General features: G+C 35.0%; 1 protein-coding gene across 1 annotated transcript in view; it reads left to right on the forward strand.

The window, feature by feature from the left end:
* Positions 1-24,639, forward strand: part of ANKRD13C (ankyrin repeat domain 13C) — a 90,314-nt gene that overhangs the window by 55,201 nt on the left and 10,474 nt on the right. Inside the window, exons 8-11 of the mRNA XM_058717008.1 lie at positions 5,252-5,383; positions 8,494-8,655; positions 19,262-19,341; positions 21,279-21,377. Of these exons, the coding sequence (XP_058572991.1) occupies positions 5,252-5,383; positions 8,494-8,655; positions 19,262-19,341; positions 21,279-21,377 (473 nt within the window). The remainder of the gene's footprint in view (positions 1-5,251; positions 5,384-8,493; positions 8,656-19,261; positions 19,342-21,278; positions 21,378-24,639) is intronic.

The following is a 24,639-nucleotide window of genomic DNA, read 5'->3' on the forward strand; positions in this document are numbered from 1 at the left end:
TATCTTTTCCATCTTAGAATACAAAATTATCTTCCTTCTGTCACATCATATTTCCCTGTTGGTATTGTTTCCACAACCACCGTTGAAAAACATATATACATTATTTTTATCCTTTGTTCCCTGGATGGCCATTTCCCTACTATAAACCAAGAAAAAGCTTTTCCTGTATCTTTTTATCATTGATAGCCTTAAAAATGTTTTTAAGTCAACATCTTATTTTGCTACTGTTGCTTTTCTTTTGTTTTTATTTTTCAACACTTCATTTCCCCATGTTGTGATTCATCATATCCTGTGGCTCCTTTCTTAATATCTCTTAGATTAGACCTTCCTACTACCATATGTATTCATGAGACCTTAATTATCTTATATGCATTTATATTAAATATTATTATTCAGTACTGACATAGTTTCCTGGCAGTGAGCAATGAAAATTTAGATTGGTAGAGGGAAGAAAAAGGAGGTATTCCTTATGGAAGAAAAGGGATGAATAAATTCAGGGAAATGGGAATGAGAATGGTCTGTTTGAGGAAAGAGATCTGACTGCGGTGAAGATCTCTTATTGAGCATGGGAATGTGGTTTATGAAACGCTTTAAAAGCCACATACTAGGATCTGCTGTAGTTGGCAACAGAGTCATATTCTTTTTTTTTTAAGATTTAAAAAAAATTATTTATTATTTATTTTGAGAGACAGAGAGAGTGTGGGAGGGTCATAAAGATAAGGAGAGAATTTCAAGCAGACTCTGCACTGCCAGCGTGGAGCCTGATGCGGGGCTCGAAATCACTAACTGTGAGGTCATGACCTGAGCAGAAACCAAGAGTCAGATGCTTGACCAACTGAGCCATCCAGGCAACCCCAGAGAGTCATATATATGTTTTTTAACATTTATTTATTTTTGAGAGACAGAGTGTGAGCGGTGGGGGGTGATTGGGGGGGGGGGGCAGAGAGAGGGAGACACAGAATTCGAAGCAGGCTGCAGGCTCCGAGCTGTCAGCGCAGAGCCTGATGCGGGGCCAAGTCATAAACCATGAGATCATGACCTGAGCCGAAGTCGGATGCTTAACCGACTGAGCCACCTAGTCACCCCACATATATTTTTTTTAATGTTTTTTTTTGAGAGAGAGAAAGACAGAGAATGAGTGGGGGAGGGGCAGAGAGAGAGGGAGACACAGAATCTGAAGAGGCTTCAGGCTCTGAACTGCCAGCACAGAGCCTGATGCGGGGTTCGAACTCACAAGCCCTGAGATCATGACCTGAGCTGAAGCCAGATCCTTAACTGACTGAGCCACCCAGGAACCCCCAGAGAGTCATATTTGTTGATTTGATCCACAAGTAATTTAAGTGCTTTGCAGCTTTACTCATTAAATGTTTAAAATAACCTATCAGAGCAAATGGTTTTATTTTCCCCATTTTACAGATTAGAAAATTAAGATTTATAGATGTTAAATGACATTTCCAAGATCACACAACTAGTATGTAAGATGGATTGGAAAAGGGAGACATTGGAGGCAGGGAATTTATGGGAGACATTTTTACAGTTCTACAGGTGAGAAGTGGTAAGGATCTTGACCAGGATGGTACAGTGAATACTTAAGACAAAGAGATTATGACGTACATTTCCCAGAATAAAAGACTATGACTTGCTAGTAGTTTGAGTGTAGTGAATTAAGAATTGGAAAGATTTAAGGGTGAGTGTAGTGCTTCTGTCTTGAAGAGTAGAATCATGGTGGTGCCAAGGTTAGAATTAGGAGATCTGGAAATGGAAATAGGTTTGGGGTTTTACATGATGTTTGTTTGCTATAATTAGTGTACTTGCTTCAACCATCTATCGAACTTCTTTGAAGTATTTGCTATTATTGGTAACTCAGTTCTTAAAATTTTCATTTTCTTAGGATTTGACTTTGGTCAGTGGTTCTTTTCCCTTCTCTTCTTATTCTTTTTTCCTATTCCCTTTTCTCTGCCACCTCTTGCATCCTCAATATGGTTCTCATTCCCTGCTATAAATAATGATTCACAAATATATATTTCTACCAGGTAGACCTCTAAATGGAGATCTGTCTACTTAAATTCCTCATGGATATCATGTAGGTCTCCCAGGTACTTCAAAATTCAGCTCATCTAAAAGTAAATTCCTTTTTTCCTCTCCAAACTCCAAACCTGCTCTTTCTCCCATTGTCCTTATTTTGGTGAATGATATCATTTTCTATTCAACCAGAAAACTGAGTTATTTTTGAAATATTTTCTTATATTCCATGTTCTAATTAGAGAACACGTGTGGTCCTTTCTATCTCCCTAATGTCTTATTATTACTTCTTTTTAATCATACCATTATTGACACAATCCGGATATTTATTATTTCTCAACTGGACCATTGCAAAAGTCTCCTACATGAACTTCCTGTCCCCCTTCTTGTCTGCTTCTAAATTATCTCACATATTGGAGATAGATTGAACATTGAAAGCAAATTCATGAAATCTGCCTTCCTTAAAGGTACTTTAAAAGATCTCTATTTTGGGGCATCTGGGTGGCTCAGTTGGTTAAGCATCCAACTCTTGATTTTGACTCAGGTCATGATCTCTCAGTTTGTGGGATTGAACCCCGGATCAAGCTCTGTGCTGACAGTGTGGATTCTGCTTGGATTCTCTCTCTCTCTTTGCCCCCGACCCCCAAATAAGTAAACTTCTACAAAAAATCTTAAAAAATAAAAAAAAATAAAAGGTCTTTATTTCCTAAAGAATGAAATCCAAATTCCTTGGCATGGCATGGAACCTTCTGTGATGTGGCTTTTGCTCACTTTTCTGCCCTGTTTTTACCTTGCTATCTTAGATACCCTTATTACTGAGCTGTTTACAGTTTTTCAGATGTGCCAGGCTATATAGTACTTCATTCCATTGTTCACAGTTTCTGCTTCCTGGAATGCTCTTCTTGCACCACTTCCACACTTGTGGGACACCTACTTAGTGTCACTTCTTCCCTTGCCAGGAGACCATTATATTCTTTATGCTCCCACTAAATCTGGTATCATAGAGCTTCTAATGCTATATTCATTTATATGTCTTTCTTCCTCTGTTCCCTGTGGTTCTTTTAGCTGTATTCTCTGGTTCCTAGTATTTTGCATCAGTGCATTCTAGGCTAGAGTTTGGCAAACTCTTTCTGTAAAGGGAAAAACAGTAAATGTTTCAGATATTTAGATATATTTTTGGACCAGATGGTCTCTGTCACAACTATTGACAGTATTTAAATGAATGAGTATGGCTATACTCCGATAAAATTTTATTTATAGAAACAGGTGGTACACTGGATTTGCCCTACTGGCCGTAGTTTACCAGCCTTTTTTCTAGACTCTCGGATAACTTGTTAAATAATTTGAGCTCTTGCATATTAAAGACAACAGGATAGCTAACTAGGCAACAAATGAGCTAGAAGCATGGTATTGAAATAGAAGCCAGAGATTAAGGCTATTTATATAAGTATTAGCTAATGTTATAGTATCAATGAGATCACTAAAGGATTGGTATTTAAGGTATGTGTGTGTGTGTTTTATGCCTAAAAAAATACAGCAAAGCTAGATTTTAAACATTAATCCTCAAACAGGGAGTAGTTGTTTATACTAATATACATAAATAATAGCTGTTCAATAAATGTTTGTTGAATGAATGAATCAACAATTGGTCTTTTTCAATGATGTGGTTAGGAGATGGTCAGTCTATGATTTTATAGAAGAGTTCTGTTCCAAAAGTTTATTTGAAAAGAGGGTTTTCAAAAGTTAAGGCACGTTTCTTCATAGATAGTGTTATTTATCTAAAGTGTTGTTCACAGGCTAATACATAAAATCCTAATTGATTCATAACACATTTGAAACAATGTTTAACAGTTAGTTCTATGCAACCTATGACAGCCAAAGTTTTTCTTTAGAAAATTGTGTTCAGAATTAGTTTGTTCACTGGGACTACGTTTTTACCTCTTTAGCTTTAGCATTAATATCAAAATTTTTCATTTTTCTCTTGTAAGTGTGCAGGAAATGGTACTGTTGCAGTCCCAAGGTATTGCTGTTTTTTTCTGTAGTTCCATAGATTCAGAAATGGACTAAATCTGGGTGAAGTTTGGTGGGGAAGAATAGAAAACAGACCTCTCAGGAAGTTAGAAATCAGGATGTAAATCCTATGGGCAATTCTCATTCCCCAGTTTCTGCTTTTTCTCTCTTCCTTCTCCCCCGCCCCCCCCCTTAGGACACTGTAGTCTTAAAGTATCAGAGATTCTCTCTCTTGGCCTGTTACAGGACAGAACCTCATTTTATACCTACTCATTTACTGTCCCATACCTGATCAGTAAGTCTTCTGCCTCTGAAGCAAGCACAAATCTTTTTTTTCTCATTTAAAACAGTAATAATCAGGGGTGCCTGGGTGGCTCAGTCAGTTAAGTGTCTGACTTCGGCTCAGGTCATGATCTCTCTTAATGAGTTCAAGCCCTATTTCAGGCTCTGGGCTGACAGCTCGGAGCCTGGATGGAGCCTGCTTTGGATACTGTTTTTTCCCTTTCTCTCTGCCCCTCCCCAGCTAATGCTCTGTCTCTCTCTCTCAAAAATAAAAAATAAACAAAAAAAATAATAATCAGTTATTATATGCCAGCCCTGGGGAATATGTAGAGGATAAACTTGAAATAAGACTACTTACTAAGTTTAGAAACCATGGGTTGATATTTTCAGATTCCATTTCTTTCTATAAGGAATATAGAGAAAGTTTCCTTCCTTTCTTCTCTCCTTCTCTCCTCATCTCCCCCTTCCTTCCATTTTATAGCTATTAGGAAAGAAAGGCTCAAATGATAGTGGTGGGTCTTTGGATGAAAAAAGAATTAAAGTAAGATTCATCTGTATTAAAAAAAACCCTTTATATGGGAATTTTGTCTCAGACCTGTCAACTTAATTCTTAATCTTTTAAAATCGCTCTACATACTCTATATTTCTGTAATGGATAAGTCAGTATTGTTTCCATGACATATTTCGAACACAAAGTATTGTATTTCATGTACCCTGTATATATAGACTTATAATTAATCATAATTCTAACTTAGTTAGATATATGGAGTTTAAACTTCTGTAATTGGTTTTTAGGATAAGTAGTACTTCACATTTTTTAGAATCTGACCTTTTGTTTTTTGAAATCTAACGTTTTAATTGTTGATTATTTTCGTATGTAGTACTAATAACCTTTGAAAACATAGATTTTTATATTTAACTTTTGTTCCCACTGCAGGAATCAGAGATGGAAACAGAAGAAGAGGTTGACATCTTAATGAGTAGTGATATTTACTCTGCAACTTTATCAACCAAATCAATTTCTTTCACACGTGCCCAAACAGGATGGCTTTTTCGGGAAGATAAAACAGTATGTGCCAATCTTGATTTTTCAGTTTAAAAAATTGTTTATTTTTTAATGTTGCCAAAATAATGTGGAGGTGTAGGAAGCTTACTGACTTATTTTCCAGTAGTTTATTCTCTCCTCCTTGAATCAAAGATAGGGAATTATAATGGTTGTTTACAGAGTTGGAAGTTATTTTTACAGAAGCCAGGAGAGAAAGTTTAGCTCACTTGAATTTTATGTTGGGAAAGATTCTTGATGTCAACTGCCTTGTTATTTACAGGGAACAGTGTCTTCACATGGTCTATTATATTTCTAATGCTTTTATTCCTTAAGAAGACCATTAAGAGGGATACACTTTTGAATTCATTTCCCTGGACCTTTTTATTGTTTCCACATTGACTTCAAAACTATTTACTCACTCAGAATCTGTTTCTCAGTAGTCCATATATATGACTAAAATTAAATAAGCTTACATTTCTATAACACTGTCATTAAATTAAATTTCCATGGAGATTCCCTCATTAGTGAATTGTAAATTCTTTCCATAATTCCCATTTCATCTGCCAGCAAGAGGTTATATAAGACTATTCAAAATATGTTAAAAATGTTTAATTAGACATATGAAGAAGCATTTGGTAAAGTTTTAAAGTTAAGAATAAATCATCATATAGGTGAAGGCCAAGATTTATTGCTTTTAAAAATTATGTATTTAAAATTATGTTTTATTACACATGGTAGAAATGAATATATTCTTCCTGGAAAAATAAAAACAGCTTGTATTAGAGTTCTCTGAGGAAATCCGTAGATCTCTGTCTGTATCTCTATCTAGATATATGTATATCTCTATATAAATATATGGATATAGAGAGAGAAGGAGGGAGGAGTATGGAAGAGATTGATTTATTTAAGGGAATTGACTTAAGTGAATATAGGTGATGGCCACTCTGAAATCTGTAGAGCACTCTAGCAGGTCAGAAATTCAGGTAAGAGTTGATGTGGTCTTGAGTCTAAAATCTACAGGCTAGAATCTTTGGCAGGGTTTCTGTGTCACAGCCTTGGGGCAGAATTTCTTTTCCTTTGGGAAATTTTAGTCTTTGCTCTTAAGGTTGGCAGTTGTTTGAATGAAGCCTACCCACATTGTGGAGGGTAATCTACTTTATTCTAAGTCTAGTGATTTAACTCTTAATTACATCTAAAAAATACCTCCATAGCAACATTGAGACATGTTAAGCCAGACAGCTGGGCACCATAGTCTAGCCAAGTTGATACAAAATTAATCACCATACAACCTTATACATAAAGTTATAAAGTACCCCTTTACGAGTACTCAGTCCCCAGAGCCCTTTGTAAAGGATTATCCATTAGTATACTCAACTTTTTTTTATGTTCTGCATTCACAAATATGTATCCCTAGTAATATGTAGCTTTAGTTGTTGATATTTCTTTATTTTTTTCTAGTGTTATATCTATTGGTTTGCACCTTTTTTTCCCCACTCTTTAGTTTGTTTAGAAGCTTTTTCTTATCAGTAGTGCCACTTCATTCTTTTTAACAACTGCATAGTATTCCATAGTATGGATTGTAGTTTATTTATCCAGTCTCTTATTTATGGACATTTTGATGAATAACACACATTTGTGTCCAGTTTTCTGCCATTATAAATGATGTCGTGTTTATCATCCATTTACATGCCCTTTCATTGTCTATTATAGACAGCAAGAAATGGAATGGCTGGATTATGAAGAATATACACTTAAAATTTTTATTGATATGATAATTTACTTTTAATAAATTCTTTCTCATTAGAAGATTTCAAAAAGTGAGAATTATCACCTGAGTATTTCTCAGCCACAGAAAAATTCTCACTTTTAGATATAGGCTCCTCAACTTTCTTCTCTAAGCCTGTTTGGCAACAAATAGTATTATAGGATTCCTAGTTGTGAGCTCCTACACTGCAATCCCTTTGTTGGCTTGAAGTCTTATTTGTTTGTACTCTGTTCTTCTGGACAGCATTAGAGGATCACCTCAAGAGAAGATAAAAATTGAAGCTGCTATTCATCTAGTACTACTGCTAAGCAGCTCAAAGCTCTTGAACAGCATCTAGGTGATCTTCTTAAATCTTTGACAGGTAAGGAGGGAGTCAGTAATACTTATGGTTCCCATTTTGTAGGTAGAAACAGGTGCAGAATGCCTTACTTTTTGGTGACTGGTAAGGAGGCCACCAAAAACAAGGTAGACATGGAAATAACTCTAAACACATAGTTTTGGAATGCCAGGAAACATCAGAAGATGGAGACCAAGTGATTTGCATGCAGGTAGAAATGAGAAGCTTGTTTTCAGTAAGTTATTGATCATGTTTTTTGTAGTAAGCTGTTTGAAACTGACCACCCATGGGTCTGCAAAAGGTGAAGGTTAATGTTGAAGAAGGACTTCATTGAAAGGAAATAATTCTTTTCTTGATATCATTTATATCACTTGAGTTTCCCTATTCCTAATCCATAATGTAAGCACTTAATTGTTATTGTATTGGTGAGCAAAACTATTCTGTTGTTCTCTCTTCTTTATTGAAAGCACCAAGCAGCTGTAACTTGAAGTTTGATCCTGTTAGAGAATAGAGTATTGGAACAGGTAATTAATTCTAGTTATGCTAGAGATTCTTATGTAATTTAGATTATTTCTTTTTATTCCACTTTTTTCTTCTATCTATAAAATGGGAACAGTAATTATCCCTGACCCCTCCTTGTTACTCATGGTGTTTGACTATCAGCTAAATAAAGTTTCAGATAGCTTTGTGCTACTTGGGAGTAGATTTTAAAGGAATACTATGTGGTATTTCTATTTAGATTTAATTCATTTGCAGATTAACTACCATACATCTTGGGTGTTTTAAATTTTCCTTTACAAATTTTAAATGTGTACTTGTATATATATTCTTAAATTTAATAAAATGTATAAAATAATTTGTTAAGTTCAAGTACCAAGTGAATATTTATTTTCACCTAAATGTTACATGTTTATGGAAAAACATTGTGTATTACTCTGAAACTTTCTTTTTGATCTAAGATAAACTTAATTTGTTTTATTATTCTGAAATATTTGAATGTTTTATTATTTTGATTATTTAATTTTGTTTTAGGAAAGAGTAGGAAACTTTTTGGCAGACTTTTATCTGGTGAATGGACTTGTTTTAGAATCAAGAAAAAGAAGAGAACATCTTAGTGAAGAAGATATTCTTCGAAATAAGGCCATTATGGAGAGTTTGAGTAAAGGTGGAAACATAATGGAACAGAATTTTGAGGTATAATATTTCTAATTTACAATTTTCTAAAGAGAGAAGGGGTAGACTTCATTCCTGGCGCTCAGTGAGTTTATAGAAGAACATTCATAGATTTGTTTGTTTGTTTGTTACTATGTATCACCTTTTATTTTTCTGTGATAGGCCCTTTGGTGACTTTTTTGTGAATTTATTCTTGGTCTTCGAGTCTTCATTAACAGATTAAATTCATTTTATAAGCATGAAACCCAGTGTTAATTTTTAATCTGTGTCCCTTTGCATATGTTTTTCCTACTTCATCAACTGAAATCTGTTGCTCTGAAGGCCCAGCTCCTTAATGAAGTCATTTCTAATCTATACTTTCCCATAAGTTTTTTATTCAGCATGTGTATATTGAGAGCATGCTTTCTGTAAAGAATTGTGTGCCAGTAAGGAAAGGGGAGGGGAAATTAGGAAATACTAAGGTACATGGGACATCATCATTGCCTCTGCAATCTTATTACCTAATCAGATGAATTGGATGGGTTCCTAAATTTATTTTTCATTTTGACAATTTTAGATTTACAAAAACCAACTAAAACAGTACAAAGAATTCCTGGATGCTCTTCATCAAGATTCCCCAAATGTTAACATTTTACTACATTTGTATAGCAGTGTTTTTCAAATCGAAGGCACCATAGGGACCACTTAGTAGTTTATGAAATCAATTTAGTAGGCTGTGACCACCCTTTTTAAAAGAGAAAAAAACTAGAGTCTAAATAATGATGTTAGAGTTAAACCAGAGGACATCACATGTAGTATAGGTCATTATTTCTTTATGAAACCAAGTTTCAGGGGTGTATGTGTTTGTAAATATGTATATGTGTGAATGCTGGTTTGAAGTGTAAAATGTGTCACAATAGCAAAAAGTTTAAAGGCTATTTTGAGGAGGCTTGGATCCCTTGAACATTTAGTCTCTCCTATGGTGTCAGATTATGTTTTAGCAATAGATAACCATTTCAGATTAGTATGCCAGGTTCCAGCTAATTCATGGTAATGCTGTGCATGCCAGGAAAATATTTTAATGTTTAGAAAGTTCATGTGTTTAAGTGAATCAGCCATAGTTTAGTTAAATAAGTACAGGATATGAAGTATTTAACAATCCTCATTAAATGTTAAAGTTGTGATTATGCCAGTGTAGTGTGGTCCTGTCCCCTTTCTGCCAGATCCTCTTGTACTTACTTTCTTTGGGCCATGGGATAGAGCCTCACAGGGTTTCATTTTCTGGAAGCCTTCGGGTATTTACTGATCTCTTGAGCAGTAGGACATGATATGCTTAGGAAATAGATATGGAGAAGATGAACTGAGAGAGGGAATGCTGAGCTCCATCTTTAACAAACCTGCTACCCTCTCCCATTATTGACCAGATAAAGGCCATTTCTTTGGACTTGCCCTGTGATTTAAATTTTATTGGACTTGTTAAAAATTCTGAATAGGTATATAATAGAACAAAATAATATGAAATAAATTAACTAATTAGCTTTTGACTTCTGGTCAGAAATCAAAGGAAACACTTCCTGTGTGAATCATAGCCCCTTGAACTGTATAGTTCTTGATGAATATTTAGATTCAGTTTTTCAATTTGTATAAAAGAAAAAAACTTGATGGGATTTTGATAGGATGATGTTGAATCTGTAGATCAATCAATTTTTACATAAATGCCTGCTTGATTTTTCTTAATTTGACTTTTCATTTTGAGATAATTGTAGGTTCACATACACAGTTGTAAGAAATAATACAGAGAGATTCTATATATGCCTCACCCAGTTTCCTCCAGTGTTAACATCTTGCAAACCAGTAATATCATCAAAAGCAGGGTATTTGCATTTATAGGCAAGATATAGAACATGGCCATCACCACAAGATCCCTCCTTCCCCTTGTATAGGCACACCTACCTTTTTGCCCCTTTGCCCCTTCCCTGTCCCTTATCCCTGGCAACCATTAATCTGTTTCTCCATTTTTAAAATTTTGTCATTTCAAGGATGTTGTATATAACCTTTTGATACTGGCTTTTTTCCTCCTTCACTAGGCTTAATTCCCTGGTAGTTTTTCCAGGTGTGTATATCAGTAGTTTGTTCCTTTTACTACTGAGTAGTAGTCCATGGTATGAATGTACCATAGTTTGCTTAACTATTCACCTGTTGAAGGACATTTGGGTTTCCAGTTTGGGGCCATTTATGAGTAAAGCTGTCATAAACATTCACATATAGGTTTTTGTGTGGACATAAGTCTTTATTTCTTTGGTAAATAAATGTTCTAAATGGTCTCTTTGGGAATGCATGAAGCTGGCTGTTTGTGTGTGTGCATGAGGGGTAAATGGGCAAGGGGGACCCTTAAGGAGTGGGCCCTAGGACTCTGTGTGCCCCACTGCCCTGATGGCTCTGGACAATGGTTCATGCTAGTTGTTTGATGTATCTACTCTGTGTACTGTTCATACTGTAACTGGGGCCCATAGGTGCAAGAGCACTTGGCTCTGATGATCCCAAACAGAGTAGGTTAGGCCACTTGCCACTGACAAAATCCAAAGGCAGAGAGACAAGTGGTGGTGAAACAAGAAAGGAATTTATTTCAGTGAGGCCAACACTGGGAACACGGCTAACTGATGTCTCAAAGACTATCCAAAGTGCTGACAGTACTTCTGGGTTTATGCAAAGAAAATGTGGGACAGAGGTCAGTGAGTACGTGCAGCTGGACAGTAAAGGTCAGGTTGATCATTGTCTTGAGGTCAGTCACACAGGGTCTTGCTGGTGTCTTGGCAGTTTTTATTGCTGAAAGGAATAGTTTGAGTTTCTATCAAGGGATGCTTTGCATGTAGGGTTTTTGCCCAAGTTAAAAGATAACTGGAAAGAAGAACTTAATCAATTAGAAAGTATAGACGGAGGTTGAATGGAGGTATTTGAAGTCCTCTCTCAATACTTATCTCTAGAATGCCCAGATCTTGTTCTTGCTCTGGTCCATTCAAAACTCCCTCCATAGTGAAGAGTTCATATTCCTCCCCTCCACACACACACAAAGACTACAGTCAGGTCCAGGTACAATTGCTGGGTTTTGTGGTCGTTCAATGTCTTTTCATGTACTTATTTGCTATAAAATATACAGATTTATATCCTCTTTGATAAAATGTCTCTTCATGTCTTCCCATTGTCTAATTGGATTGTTTCTTTACTGTTGAGTTTTCAAAGTTCTTTATATATTCTAGATACTAGTTCTTTGTCATATGTGTGTACAGGTATTTTTTTCCTACTCTGTAGCTTATCTTTTCATCCTATTAAATGGGTCTTTTGAAAGGAAAAGTTTTTAATTTTGATGAGGACCAGTTTATCAGTTTTTGTTTTATTGCTTCCACCAAGTCTAAAAACTCTATGCTTATCTGCAAGTCCCTAAGATTTTCTCCTATATGTTTTTGATAAAGTCTTATATTTCTACATTTTACATTTAAGTCCATGAATTAGTTAATTTTGTATAAGGTGTAATGTCTTTTTACTTCTTTCTTCTTTTCTTTCTTTTCCTTCCTTCCTTCCTTCCTTCCTTCCTTCCTTCCTTCCTTCCTTCCATATTTTATTTGCCTTTGATGTCCAGTTGATTTAACACCATTAAAATAAAAAAAGCTATGCTTCCTCCATTGAATAACCTGCTGGAATTTTTATTGAGGTACTGTTGAATCTGTAAATTAAAGTCTGGAGACTTGATATCTTAAAAATATTGAATCTTGTATTTCATGAACATGGTATGTCTCTCCATTTATTTAGGTCTTTTATAGTTTATCTCAGAAGTGTTTTGTAGTTTTTAGTATACAAGTCTTACACATTATTTTACTAAATTTATCTGTCAAGCATTTAGTATGGCAATGTGTTTGGATTTCATTTTCCAGTCGTTCCTTGATAGTATATAGGAATATATATGATATTTATATATTAGTTATATCGTTTTTATAGATTCCTTAGGGTTTTCTACAGATGACCATATCATCAGGTAATAAAGGTTTACTTTTTCCTTGGTAATCTTTTTGCCTTTGTTTGTTTTTCTTACTTTATTATACTGGGAAGTAACTGGGAAGTAACACTACAATATAATGTTGAAAAAGTCCTGAGAGCAGATGCGATCCATGCCTTTTACCTGACCTTAGAAGGGATTTTTTTATATCAGTGTGAATTTTAAAAAATCATTATACTAATTTGCAATCTGGCAGAAGTAATTTATTAAGAATTACTAAGAGCCATGACTATATTGTTATTTGTTAGCTCTATAATCCTTATAGATTATATTTTTAATTGTTTTAGAATGAGGAAGTATGCATCTCATATGTAGTTTGGACTTTGGATAGGGAAGAACTGAAAAATTACATTTGAGAATTTTTTGGAGTTCAATTATAAATATTTAGAAGAAATTTAAAGAAAATAGTAATTCTATCAGATACTCATCTATACATATAATTTGATTTGGCTGAATCAGGTAAGGTACAGGATGCAAGAACATCAAAATAGTATTGATAGGTCTAATTATAAAAGATACAAAAAGCTGTGTTTGTGTGTGTATGTGTGTTTGTGTGTGTGTGTGTTTGTGTGTGCGTGTATTTTCTTAGAATTTGCTAACACATGAAAAGCAGCATGAAATTGATACCAGTTTAATTATATTCAGTAGTGGGAATTAAAGGAGGAAAGAAATATTTGAATGCATTTTGTAGGTAATTTTAGGAATATAGTTCTTTTAAACCTACGTGAGCTTTTTAGGAAAGGTATATATAAATTAACATGCAAAAGTTTAAAAATTTGGGTTAAAAAAGAGTAAAGGGAGGGATCTGTTGAGTTTTAATGATGAACTATGTTTATAATCTTAACAGAGTTTAAAAAAACATATACAGGAGTTTAAAAAAACATAGAACCCTTAACCCAGGCTGTTCTTGCTTTAAGTATATTCCTTTCCAGTCTGCCTCGGTTGTAGTTGCTTCTTTCTGTATATTCAGATGTTTAACATGTCTTAGAATTTCTTTCAAAATATTGGGAAGCTGAAGTTGGAAGAGGAGTGGCAGAACCTTAAGATACCATCCTGGAGAGGTGCTGTTGGTAAATGTAGTAAAAAAAAATCAGTATTGTGGTATTTAAAAAATTATGTTCATAAAAGGCATATTAGTAAAAAATATGTTTGGCTTTGGAGCATTATTGAAAATTTCAAGAACCTAGAAAATAAATATAATTATTGTTTTAAAAAACATGAAAATAATATTTTTAAGCCACATTTTAATAGAAATTCAGTTTTTAAAAATAAATGTCTAATTTTTTTCAGAATAAATTTATATTCTTTGTTGTAAATGAATAGCTTTGAGTTTCTTCTTTTTTTTTAGGCAAATATTTTTTCTAATTTCCATAAGAAATAACTTATAGATAGCATTTAGGAGGAATTGTTTGCCATTTAACTAGTTTGCCATGCCTCTTCTTCCTCTCCCTCCTTTCCAGATATGTTTTTCATATTTAGTGTATATTTTTGATACACAGAGGATCTGAAGTGGGCTCTCTGTTGACTGCAGACAGCCTGATGCAGGGCTCGAACTCATGAACTGCGAGATCATACCCTGATTCAGAGTCGGACACTTAACCGACTGAGCCACCCAGGCAGGCGCTCCTTGACAATATTTTTTATAGGAAAACTTAAGTGCTCAGAAATTCTTAAGTCATGGGTACTTGCTCCTATGTTTTTGGTGCTTTTTTCCCTTTTTGTTCTAACCAGTTATTGTTGGAGGAGGGAACAATTCTCCATTTATACCTTAGATACAGAGTCATTGGTAAAAGCATTTATTGTATACAAACTATGTATATATTATGTGTGTGTATATAATTTATAAATTATATATTTAAATATATAAATATTTAAAATAGAAATATAATATTGAGTTAAAGTCTATTACTATTTTTTTTTATTTTTTTTTCAACGTTTTTTATTTATTTTTGGGACAGAGAGAGACAGAGCATGAACGGGGGAGGGGCAGAGAGAGAGGGAGACACAGAATCGGAAACAGGCTCCAGGCTCCGAGCCATCAGCCCAGAGCCTGACGCGGGGCTCGAACTCACGGACCGTGAGATCGTGACCTGGCTGAAGTCGGACGCTTAACCGACTGCGCCACCCAGGCGCCCCAAAGTCTATTACTATTTATGTATTTTTTAAGTATATAAAATCTAAATAGGAATATATAGATATAAAATAAATGAATGTCTTAAACTTCCAGAAGCCTTTGCTATATAATAGAATGGTGGCAAACCTAGCAATAAATTTAAAAATATTTTTTATATGCTTCAAGGAAAACAGGCATTTGAATTTTTGCATTTAATCATGAAGAAAGGTTTGATAACATTTCAGTTACAGAACCTGCTGACCTGGGGAAATAACATTAGAAAACCATCTGGTATTCTGTGGCAGCCTTCATGTCTTCCTGTTTCATTAGATAGCTATGGTAGCAGTGCTGAGGGAACACTAAAGGATGTAGCTACAAGTGTCAGTTTGTCACAAAGGATCAATTAGAATAAACAAACTAGGAAAGACCTTATTAAAATATAATAATTGATATCATGATGAGGTAAAGTACTCAATAAAAGGTTAAATTAGATTTATTACAGTCTCTTTATAAGATGGTAATGTATACATGTATACATGTATAAGATGGTAATGTACAGTTTAGGAAGAATTTTATTAGAAACAGTAGGAACCGCCTAGAGAAGTTTATTACCTGAAAAAATATAAAGTGGCATGCCGCATTATCTAATCATGCCTGGCAAATGAGTCTTTATTATGATAACATGTATGTATGTATGATAATACATGTATATATACAAGTATAAAACCAATTATAGTCAAATATACATAAGTATTAACCAGACTGGAAGCAAGAGTAGACAAATTTGAAGCAGTGTTCAAAGAGAAATTGATTATAGCCTACTTAGTTAGAGATTTAGATGGAGGTGAGATTAGCCTTTGCTGTTTTTCTGTGTTGGAGCAGCAGTCTTAAGTTTTTCCAGCCTTTTCCCCCAGAATTACAGGTTCTGTTAGTTAACATATATCTGTCTATCTTTTGCAATGCTACAAGATACTATTTTACCTCGTATCACAATATTTAGGAGGGTCATTAACTACCTTTTAAGCCTGCTTGTCATTGTACTAAGCCATTGCCACATACCACAGCTTTGTGTGTAGTGTCCTGCTTCATGTATTAAATTGGTATTGATTACTTTTTTCTTCTGTAAAAATCTGAGTTTGTGTGGTTTCTCTGCTCTGTGGGTTAATCTCAGACCTACTCTTTTTTTGTCTTATTTCTTTGTTATTCTTAGATGTGACTCTCATCCACATGGTTTAAGATTATTTATTATGTATTTAGTATTGCAGCTAGCAGGAATAGTAGTAATTCCTAATAATAGTTTGGAATAGTTTGGAAGGAGAGGACTTGCCTGTTTTGTTTGAGGACCCAATCAGAAGTTGCACACATCACTCTGCTCACATCCCATTGGTTAGAACTTAGTAACATGGTAACACTTGGCTAGGATGGCTAGAAAAATAAGTCTTTAATCTAGTAAGTCATATGTGTAGTGAAAAATTTGAATGGGAGTTTTGTTTGTTTATATATTTAATTTATGTATGTATGTATTTATTTATTTTACAATAAAGAATGGGAGAATAGACACTAGGTAGACAACTAGTGGTCTCTAATGTCTCATTGGTTGGATACATATCTGATGATGCTTCTGTTATCATTTAAACACTTAACTCTCACCCAAAATATACTTTGGACTGTGACTTTTCTCCTAATCACCAGATCTTTAGTGCTTTCCATCAACTCCATTTGGATAAACATAAGTATCTAAAATTTAGTATATTTAAATCTGATCAAACAATTTTGTTCCTCCTGCCTGTCTTCTCTGTCTTGAGTGATGGCACCATTATCACTACCATTACCCAAGCCAGCAACATGAAATTTGTCCTTAGACTTCTTTTAGCTTTCCTTACCCTTGTGTCTGATCAATACAAAATGTTGAAGATTTCTTGAATCTATTTTTCTCCTTCCATTTTGAAACAGCAGGCTGTTGTCATTTCTCATTTGGATTACAGAGATAGCTTTGTAACTTACACACAGCTCCCAGAGTGCTCTGCCTGAAATAGATTGAACTTTGTAATGCCTGTGCTCAATAGCTAAAATATAGAGTAATTACTACGTGTCAGGCACTGTTTTAAGTACTTTATATTTAACCAGGCTTTTTTATCCTCACAACAACCTTGTGAGGTTATATAGTTGACTAAACTGAGACAAAAGAGGTTGAATAATTTGTCCAAACTCAGTTGGTAATTGGTGAAGACAGGGTTTAATCAGTCTGGCTCCAAAATGTGTGTGTTTAAAAAAAAAAAAAACCACATTATATTGTTCAAAATATTTGTCTGTTGCTTCCTGAGAAAAATACAGATCTACTCAGTGCACAAAACCCTTACAAACTACTTTTTCTCATTTCTGTCTTGCTCCCTTGTCCCTGTTTCTCTTCACATACTCTACTCCCACTAAGTACACACACTACACTTGCAGTTTTCCAGTACACCGCATTTTTCTCACCATTGTGCTTTCCTCAGTCTCCTTCAACTGGTGATTTTGTTCTCCTTCTTTTCGACTCAACTGCTCAGGAACCATGATTGCTGGCACTTACCTTTGGCCACTCCAGTCTGAGTCAGAAACACCTCTGTGAGTTTATGTCCTCCTTTAGATCCCTAAATCATAGCCCCCATTATTCTGGATGATAACCTACTTTCTGTGTGTCTCTTGTAAGCTTTTCACAGATGGAAAAGCTTTCATACTGCCTATGTTCAGACACTGTTAGTTTCCTTTTTAACGACATCCTTCGATGCTATTCAGAGATCTCAATGACTTCTGACCAACAAAATGTATGGCCCCTTTTCAGGCTTCTTTCTCTTTAAAAGTCTTTGTATCATTGTATTTAACAGTCTTTTGGCCTCTCTGACAAGTTGATGCTCTGATTTTTCTTTTTTCTGTATTGATTAATATTTGGCTTCTTTCTGTCTCTCCCACCACCCCCAAAAACACCAATGCATGTTATTTTTAGGACTTAGTCATCAACCCTGTGTTTTCTCACATATATATATATATATATATATATATATATATATACACATATATATACGTATATATATATGTGTGTGTATATATATATATATGTGTGTGTGTGTGTGTATATATATGTGTGTGTATATATATATATGTGTATATGTATATATATGTGTGTGTATATATATATATGTGTATATGTATATATATATATATATATATATTTTTTTTTTTTTTTAAATCTAGTCAGAGAATTCCCATATCTTTAACTCTGATTTCTTCCCTTTTCTTTTTGTAACTGCCCTCTAGAAACTTCCCTGGATATAACTGTTACTGTTATTTACTGAATACTTTATTCTGTTCTAGGCAGTATGCTCTTTCTATATACATTAACTCCTTGAATTCTTAACTATAAGATAGGTGGTCATCTCCCATTTTGCAGGGGAGTTAAATTGACATAAGAGAATGTAACTTGCCCAAATCTCTACAACTACCAGTGGAGCTGGGATTCCAACCCAGTTTGCTGTTTTCAAAATTCTTGATTTTAACAGCTCTAATATCCTACCTATTAACATCTAATGCTCATAATATCCAGAAAGAAAGGTACTTCTCTGAATGGGGCCCTCTCCCAGTGTCAACTCTTTATCTTGTTATTTATATCAGTCTTTCATTGATTGCCCTTTGCTCCATGAGTTTGTCTTGGCAGTTTTCAATTTCTGAGGCCACTCCCTTAGTCCTTATTGCAAATCCATCCTGTGGTAATACAAATTGATATTTAACAAAGACAGCATGTAAGTTTTAAAAACTGATATGATCTTTATCACTATTGTTACTCTCTCTTCTGAACTTCCCTTTTCAGTTCAAATACATCAACTACATTTTTTTTTTTTACCATTAATTCTTCTTGTCTAAAATATACTTTTTATTTTGTTTTCATTTAAATCTGAGCGTCCATCTCCTAGTCTCAATTTATTGTCCATAGAAGGTTGTTCTTTTTTCTGAACTTCAGTACTACTCAGTTTTTTGTAAGTTCATTTGGCCTTTAATCATGTAATATTTTATAATTCTGACTAACTGTTATGTCTGTATGTTTGTTTTTTTGTTTTTTGTTTTTTTCTTTCCAACTCTGAATTGTAAATTCCTCGAAGTCAGGGTTAGTTTTTATATTTCTCTTTTGTTCCCATGTTCAACATCTGGCATAATATCAGGAATATTTTAGATGATTAAAACATTGAATGAATGGATTTTATTACTTTGATACTTGTCTTATTTGAGATTTAGGAAAAAAAATAATCTTACTGATGGAGCTTAAATCACCATGGAACTATCTCAGAAGTACTTCCTAAAGCATTATATTGAAGAGATTTAATTTAAGTACGTTAGCAATTTAAATAGTTTATTTTATGTTTTTATTTTATATTTTTAAAAATAAGACATTTTTCTTTCCTCTCTCCCTCTCTTTGTCTCTTCTTTCTTTGCTTCTTTTTATTTTTTGGCAGCCGGTTCGAAGACAGTCCCTTACCCCTCCTCCTCAGAACACTATTACATGGGAAGAATATATATCTGCTGAAAATGGAAAGTAAGTTTTTTTAATTTTATTTTGGAAAGTAAGGGTTGTTGTTGTTGTTTTATTTTCTTTTGGTTTTATTTTGTTCATTGGTTTTTAGAAAGAACAATTTGGAAAAACATGAATATCCAGGTGTAAAATTATCTTAGAAAGAATTACTATTATGGTTTTGTCTGAAGCAATTCTTTTTTCTTTTAAAAATACGATTAAGTGTGATCAGAATGGAATTGTTGTTTTTCATATTGCCTGATGCTCAAACACTGTTTCCTTTCGTGCCACATCTTTCTGATGCCATTCAAAGAAAATATAATGTGAGGAATTTCCCACTGCAGTTGCTTATTTGAGTGTTTCTATTATGTGTGAACTTTTATATTCTGTTACTGTGCTGAGACTTTACATGGTGGGAAAAGCCATGCACTGCTTTTCTACTTTTTACCTTTCTAAGCTCATCTCCTATCATTTATCTCTTTGTTTTAGCCTGTGCCAGACTTCTTCTCATCATCCTTACAAAAGACTTTGCTTAATGTTTTGTTACTGATCCTGGGGCACCTGGGTGGCTAAGTCGGTTGAGCACCCGACTTTGGCTCAGGTCATCATCTTGTGGTTCGCCAGTTCGAGTTCCACATTGGGCTCCCACTTCGGATCCTCTGTACCCTCTGCCTCTGCCCCTCCCCTGCCTGTGCTCACTTTCTCTCTTTCTCTCTCTCTCTCAAAAATAAAATAAACATTAAAGAAAATTATTTACAAAATGTTATATTACTGATCCTTACTAGAATACCAATTACATGGTTTGTATATAGTAGATATTTATTGAATAAAAGGATGATGAGTGAATAAATGATTTTATTTTTTTTTAAAGTTTATTTTGAGAGAGAGAGAGAGAGAGCATGCAAGCTGGGGAGGGGCAGAGAGAGAAGGAGAGAGAGAATCTCAAGGAGGCCCTTTGCTGTCAGCTGCTGTCGGCGTGGAGCCTGACTTGGGGATCTATCTCAGGAACCGTGAAATTGTGAACTAAGCTGAAATCAAGAGTCGGATGCTTAACTGCCACCCAGGTGCCCTAAAGTGGTTTATTTTAAATGAATAAGTAAACAGATTTTTTTTTTTTTTCTGGCCAACTGTGTCAAAGAAGGTACAGTTGTTTATAGAAAATATTATTCCTTTGGTGGAGAAAATAAAATATTGCCTACTTCCACGATTAGGAAGAAGTTGTCATGACTATTTTTTTTTTCTATTTAGGGTTTTTTATTATACTTTTCTAACTTCTCCAAAATGTTTCCATCTTATAATAGTCTATAGTTAATATAAAATTCTTTATTTTTTTCTTCTTATTGGTCAGTGCTAAGAAGTGTACACAGTAAAAGAGATTCAATTGGATAAGTGATTTTAGAGATATACAATATTTTTAAAGTTTATTTTTTCTAGTGATTTGATTTATTCCTAAAAATAGTGGTTATTGATGGGGCGCCTGGGTGGCGCAGTCGGTTAAGCGTCCGACTTCAGCCAGGTCACGATCTCGCGGTCTGTGAGTTCAAGCCCCGCGTCAGGCTCTGGGCTGATGGCTCGGAGCCTGGAGCCTGTTTCCAATTCTGTGTGTCTCCCTCTCTCTCTGCCCCTCCCCCGTTCATGCTCTGTCTCTCTCTGTCCCAAAAAGAAAAAAAAAAAAAAAAAAAAAAAAAAGTGGTTATTGAAATTATATTCAATATGAAATTTGTTGAGTTTGATCATTTTTCTGAACTTTTCACTATGCTGGTTTCTTCTTTTTTTTTTTTTTTTACCCTTGTCTCATTTCTTGTATATGTCTTAAGTCCTTTTAACATAATTTAAATTGATTTCTACACAGAGTAAGAAAAATTAAAATATTAATGATGTCCTTAGAAGATGACAGATTCTTTATAGAAAGATGATAACATGTAGAAAAGGTTTTCCTAATTTTTTTTCCCCCATTTTAGAGCTCCTCATCTGGGTAGAGAACTGGTGTGCAAAGAGAGTAAGAAAACGTTTAAAGCTACAATAGCCATGAGCCAGGAATTTCCCTTGGGAATTGAGTCGTAAGTGTGTTACAAACTATAAAGGTTTATGAAAGAAACTGTGAAACCCTAAAGATTGTAATGATATTTGCATCTGAGTGTTGCATTTGATGCCTTTGAAATGAAAAAGCAAATAGCCATTGCTTTGATACTATGTCACCCTTATATACATTTTCTGGTTCACAAATTATTAACATTTTTACTACTTTAACCAGATACATTTTCAAATTGTTTTTAAATTATAAAAGTAGCAAATGAATATATGTTTATTGTAAAAAAATCGAATAGCATGGAAGTTTATAGAATAAAAAATAACAGTTTACTTCTACTTCACTAATAGTTAATGGGTGAATAACTAGAGTATTTTTGTCTAGATTTTTCTGCGTGTTTTTGCATTCTTTATAAGCTTGAGGGATAGTTTACATTTTGTTCTGTGAGTTTTGCTTTTTAATTTATTTTTTCTTTTTTTCTTGTTAAAAAAATTTTTTAATGTTTATTTAGTTTTGAAAGAGAGACTGAGTGTGAGGGAGGGAGGCACAGAGAGAGAGGGAGACACAGAATCAGAAGCAGGCTCCAGGCTCTGAGCTGTCAGCACAGAGCCCAACGTGGGGTTTGAATTCATGAAGTGTGAGATCATGACCTGAGCCAAAGTCAGACACTTAACCGATTGAGCCACCCAGGCGCTCCAGTTTTGTTTGTTTGTTTGTTTATTTTATTTAAATCTTGTATTTATTTTTGAGAGAGAGAGACAGAGTGCAAGCAGGGGAGGAACAGAGAGAGGAAGACAGAATCAGAAGCAGGCTCCAGGTTCTGAGCTGTCAGCACAGAGCCCAACACAGGGCTCAAACCCATGAACCATGAGATCATGACCTGGGCCAAAGTTGGAGGCTTAACAGACTGAGCCACCCAGGCACCCCTTGTTTTTTCTTTTAAAAATGAGTGTACAGGGGCGCCTGGGTGGCGCAGTCGGTGAAGCGTCCGACTTCAGCCAGGTCACGATCTCGCGGTCTGTGAGTTCGAGCCCCGCGTCAGGCTCTGGGCTGATGGCTCGGAGCCTGGAGCCTGTTTCCGATTCTGTGTCTCCCTCTCTCTCTGCCCCTCCCCTGTTCATGCTCTGTCTCTCTCTGTCCCAACAAAACAAAACAAAACAAAACAAAAAAAACAAAAACACGTTGAAAAAAATAAATAAATAAAAATGAGTGTACAGTAGGCAAGTTTAGAAGGGGGAAGGAACTAGGAAGGAAAAAAAAAAAATAGCCTGGGGCTTCAATTCATTCCTTACTACAAAGCTGTAATCATCAAGACAGTATGGTATTGGCACAAAAACGGACACACAGACCAATGGAATAGAATAGAGAACCCAGAATTGGACCCACAAATGTATGGCCAACTAATCTTTGACAAAGCAGGAAGGAGTGTCCAATGGAAAAAAAGATGGTCTCTTTAGCAAATGATGCTGGGAGAATTGGACAGCAACACGCAGAAGATTGAAACTGGACCACTTTCTTATATCATATACAAAAGTAAACTCAAAATGGATGAAAGACCTAAATGTGAGACAGGAAATCATCAACACCCTAGAGGAGAAAACGGACTAACAGCCTCTGACCTCAGCTGTAGCAGTTTCTTGCTTGACATGTCTCCAAAGGCAAGGGAAATAAAAGCAAAAATGAACTATTGGGACCTCATCAGGTTAAAAAACTTCTGCACAGCAAAGGAAAGAATCAACACAACTGAAAGGCAACCAACAGAATGGGAGAAGGTATTTGTAAATGACATATCAGATAAAGGGTTAGTATCAGAACCTACCAGTCTCAACACCTGAAAAACAAATAATCCAGTGAAGAAATGGGCAGAAGACATGAATAGACACTTTTCCAAAGAAGATACCCAGATGGCTAACAGACACATGAAAAGATGCTCAACATCCTGCATCATCAGGGAAATACAAATCACAACCACTTTGAGATCCATCTCACACCAGTCAGAGTGGCTAAAATTAACGACTCGGGAAACAACAGATGATGGCGAGGATGTGGAGAAATGGGAACCCTCTTGCACTGTTGGTAGGAATGCAAACTGGTGGAGCCACTCTGGAAAACAACGTGGAGATTCCTCAAAAAATTAAAAATAGAATTACCCTATGACCCAGCAATAGCAGTACTAGAATTTATCCAGAGGATACAGGAGTGCTGATTCATAGGGGCACCCTAATGTTTATAGCAGCGCTATCAACAATAGCCAAATAATTTGAAAGAGCCAGATGTCCATAAACTGATGAATGGGTAAAGAAGATGTGGTATATGTACACATACATATCTATACACACACACACACCACACATACACACACACACACCCACAATGGATCACTACTCGGTGGTGAAAAAGAATGAAATCTTGCCATTTGCAACAATGTGGATGAAACTAGAGCGTATTATACTAAGTGAAATAAGGCAGTCAGAAAAAGATATATGTTTTCACTCATATGTGGAATTTGAGAAACTTAACAGAAGACCATAGGGGAAGGGAAGGAAAAATAAGTTACAAACGAAGAGGGAGGCAAACCATAAGAGGCTCTTAAATACAGAGAACAAACTGAGGGTTCATGGGGGTAGGGGGTTGGGGGAACGGGGAAAGTGGAAGATGGGCATTAAGGAGGGCACTTATTGCGATGAACACTGGGTATTGTATGCAAGTGATGAATCATGGTAATCTACTCCCAAAGCCAGGAGCACACTGTATACACTGTATGTTAGCTAACTTGACAATGAATTATATTAAATAAATAATAAATAAAAATGAGTGTATCTCAGTATTTGCACAATAATTACATTTTTATGTCTTTTTCTTCTTTCCTTGGTATTTTGCAGTATTGATGTACTATCCTTTATTTTATTGTACCCCTGCTGATAAACATTTTGATTGTAGTTTTTCACCATTGTAAACAATACTGCAATGAACATCTTGACTATGTCCTTTCAAACCTGTACTTATCAGATGCTCATTTTAAAAAAAATCAGTTTGGAGAGATGGGTGGAATGGGAGAGGTGGGTCGATAGAGCTGACTGACAACTATAGCTTTAGCCTCCTCTCTAAAGTAAGGGGTAAGTTGAAGCCACAGGCTATTTTTTCCTTCTTACTTCCTTCCCCTTCTAAACTGGCCTAGTATATTAAAAAATAATTCTCATAGAAGAAAGAAAGAGTCATATTTTTTTACCAAGGATATACATGCCTCATACTCCTCAATAACCCAAATATAGAAAAATAGAATGAGCTATGTA

This window comes from Neofelis nebulosa, chromosome 2, assembly GCF_028018385.1.
Source record: "Neofelis nebulosa isolate mNeoNeb1 chromosome 2, mNeoNeb1.pri, whole genome shotgun sequence".
NCBI lineage: Eukaryota > Metazoa > Chordata > Mammalia > Carnivora > Felidae > Neofelis > Neofelis nebulosa.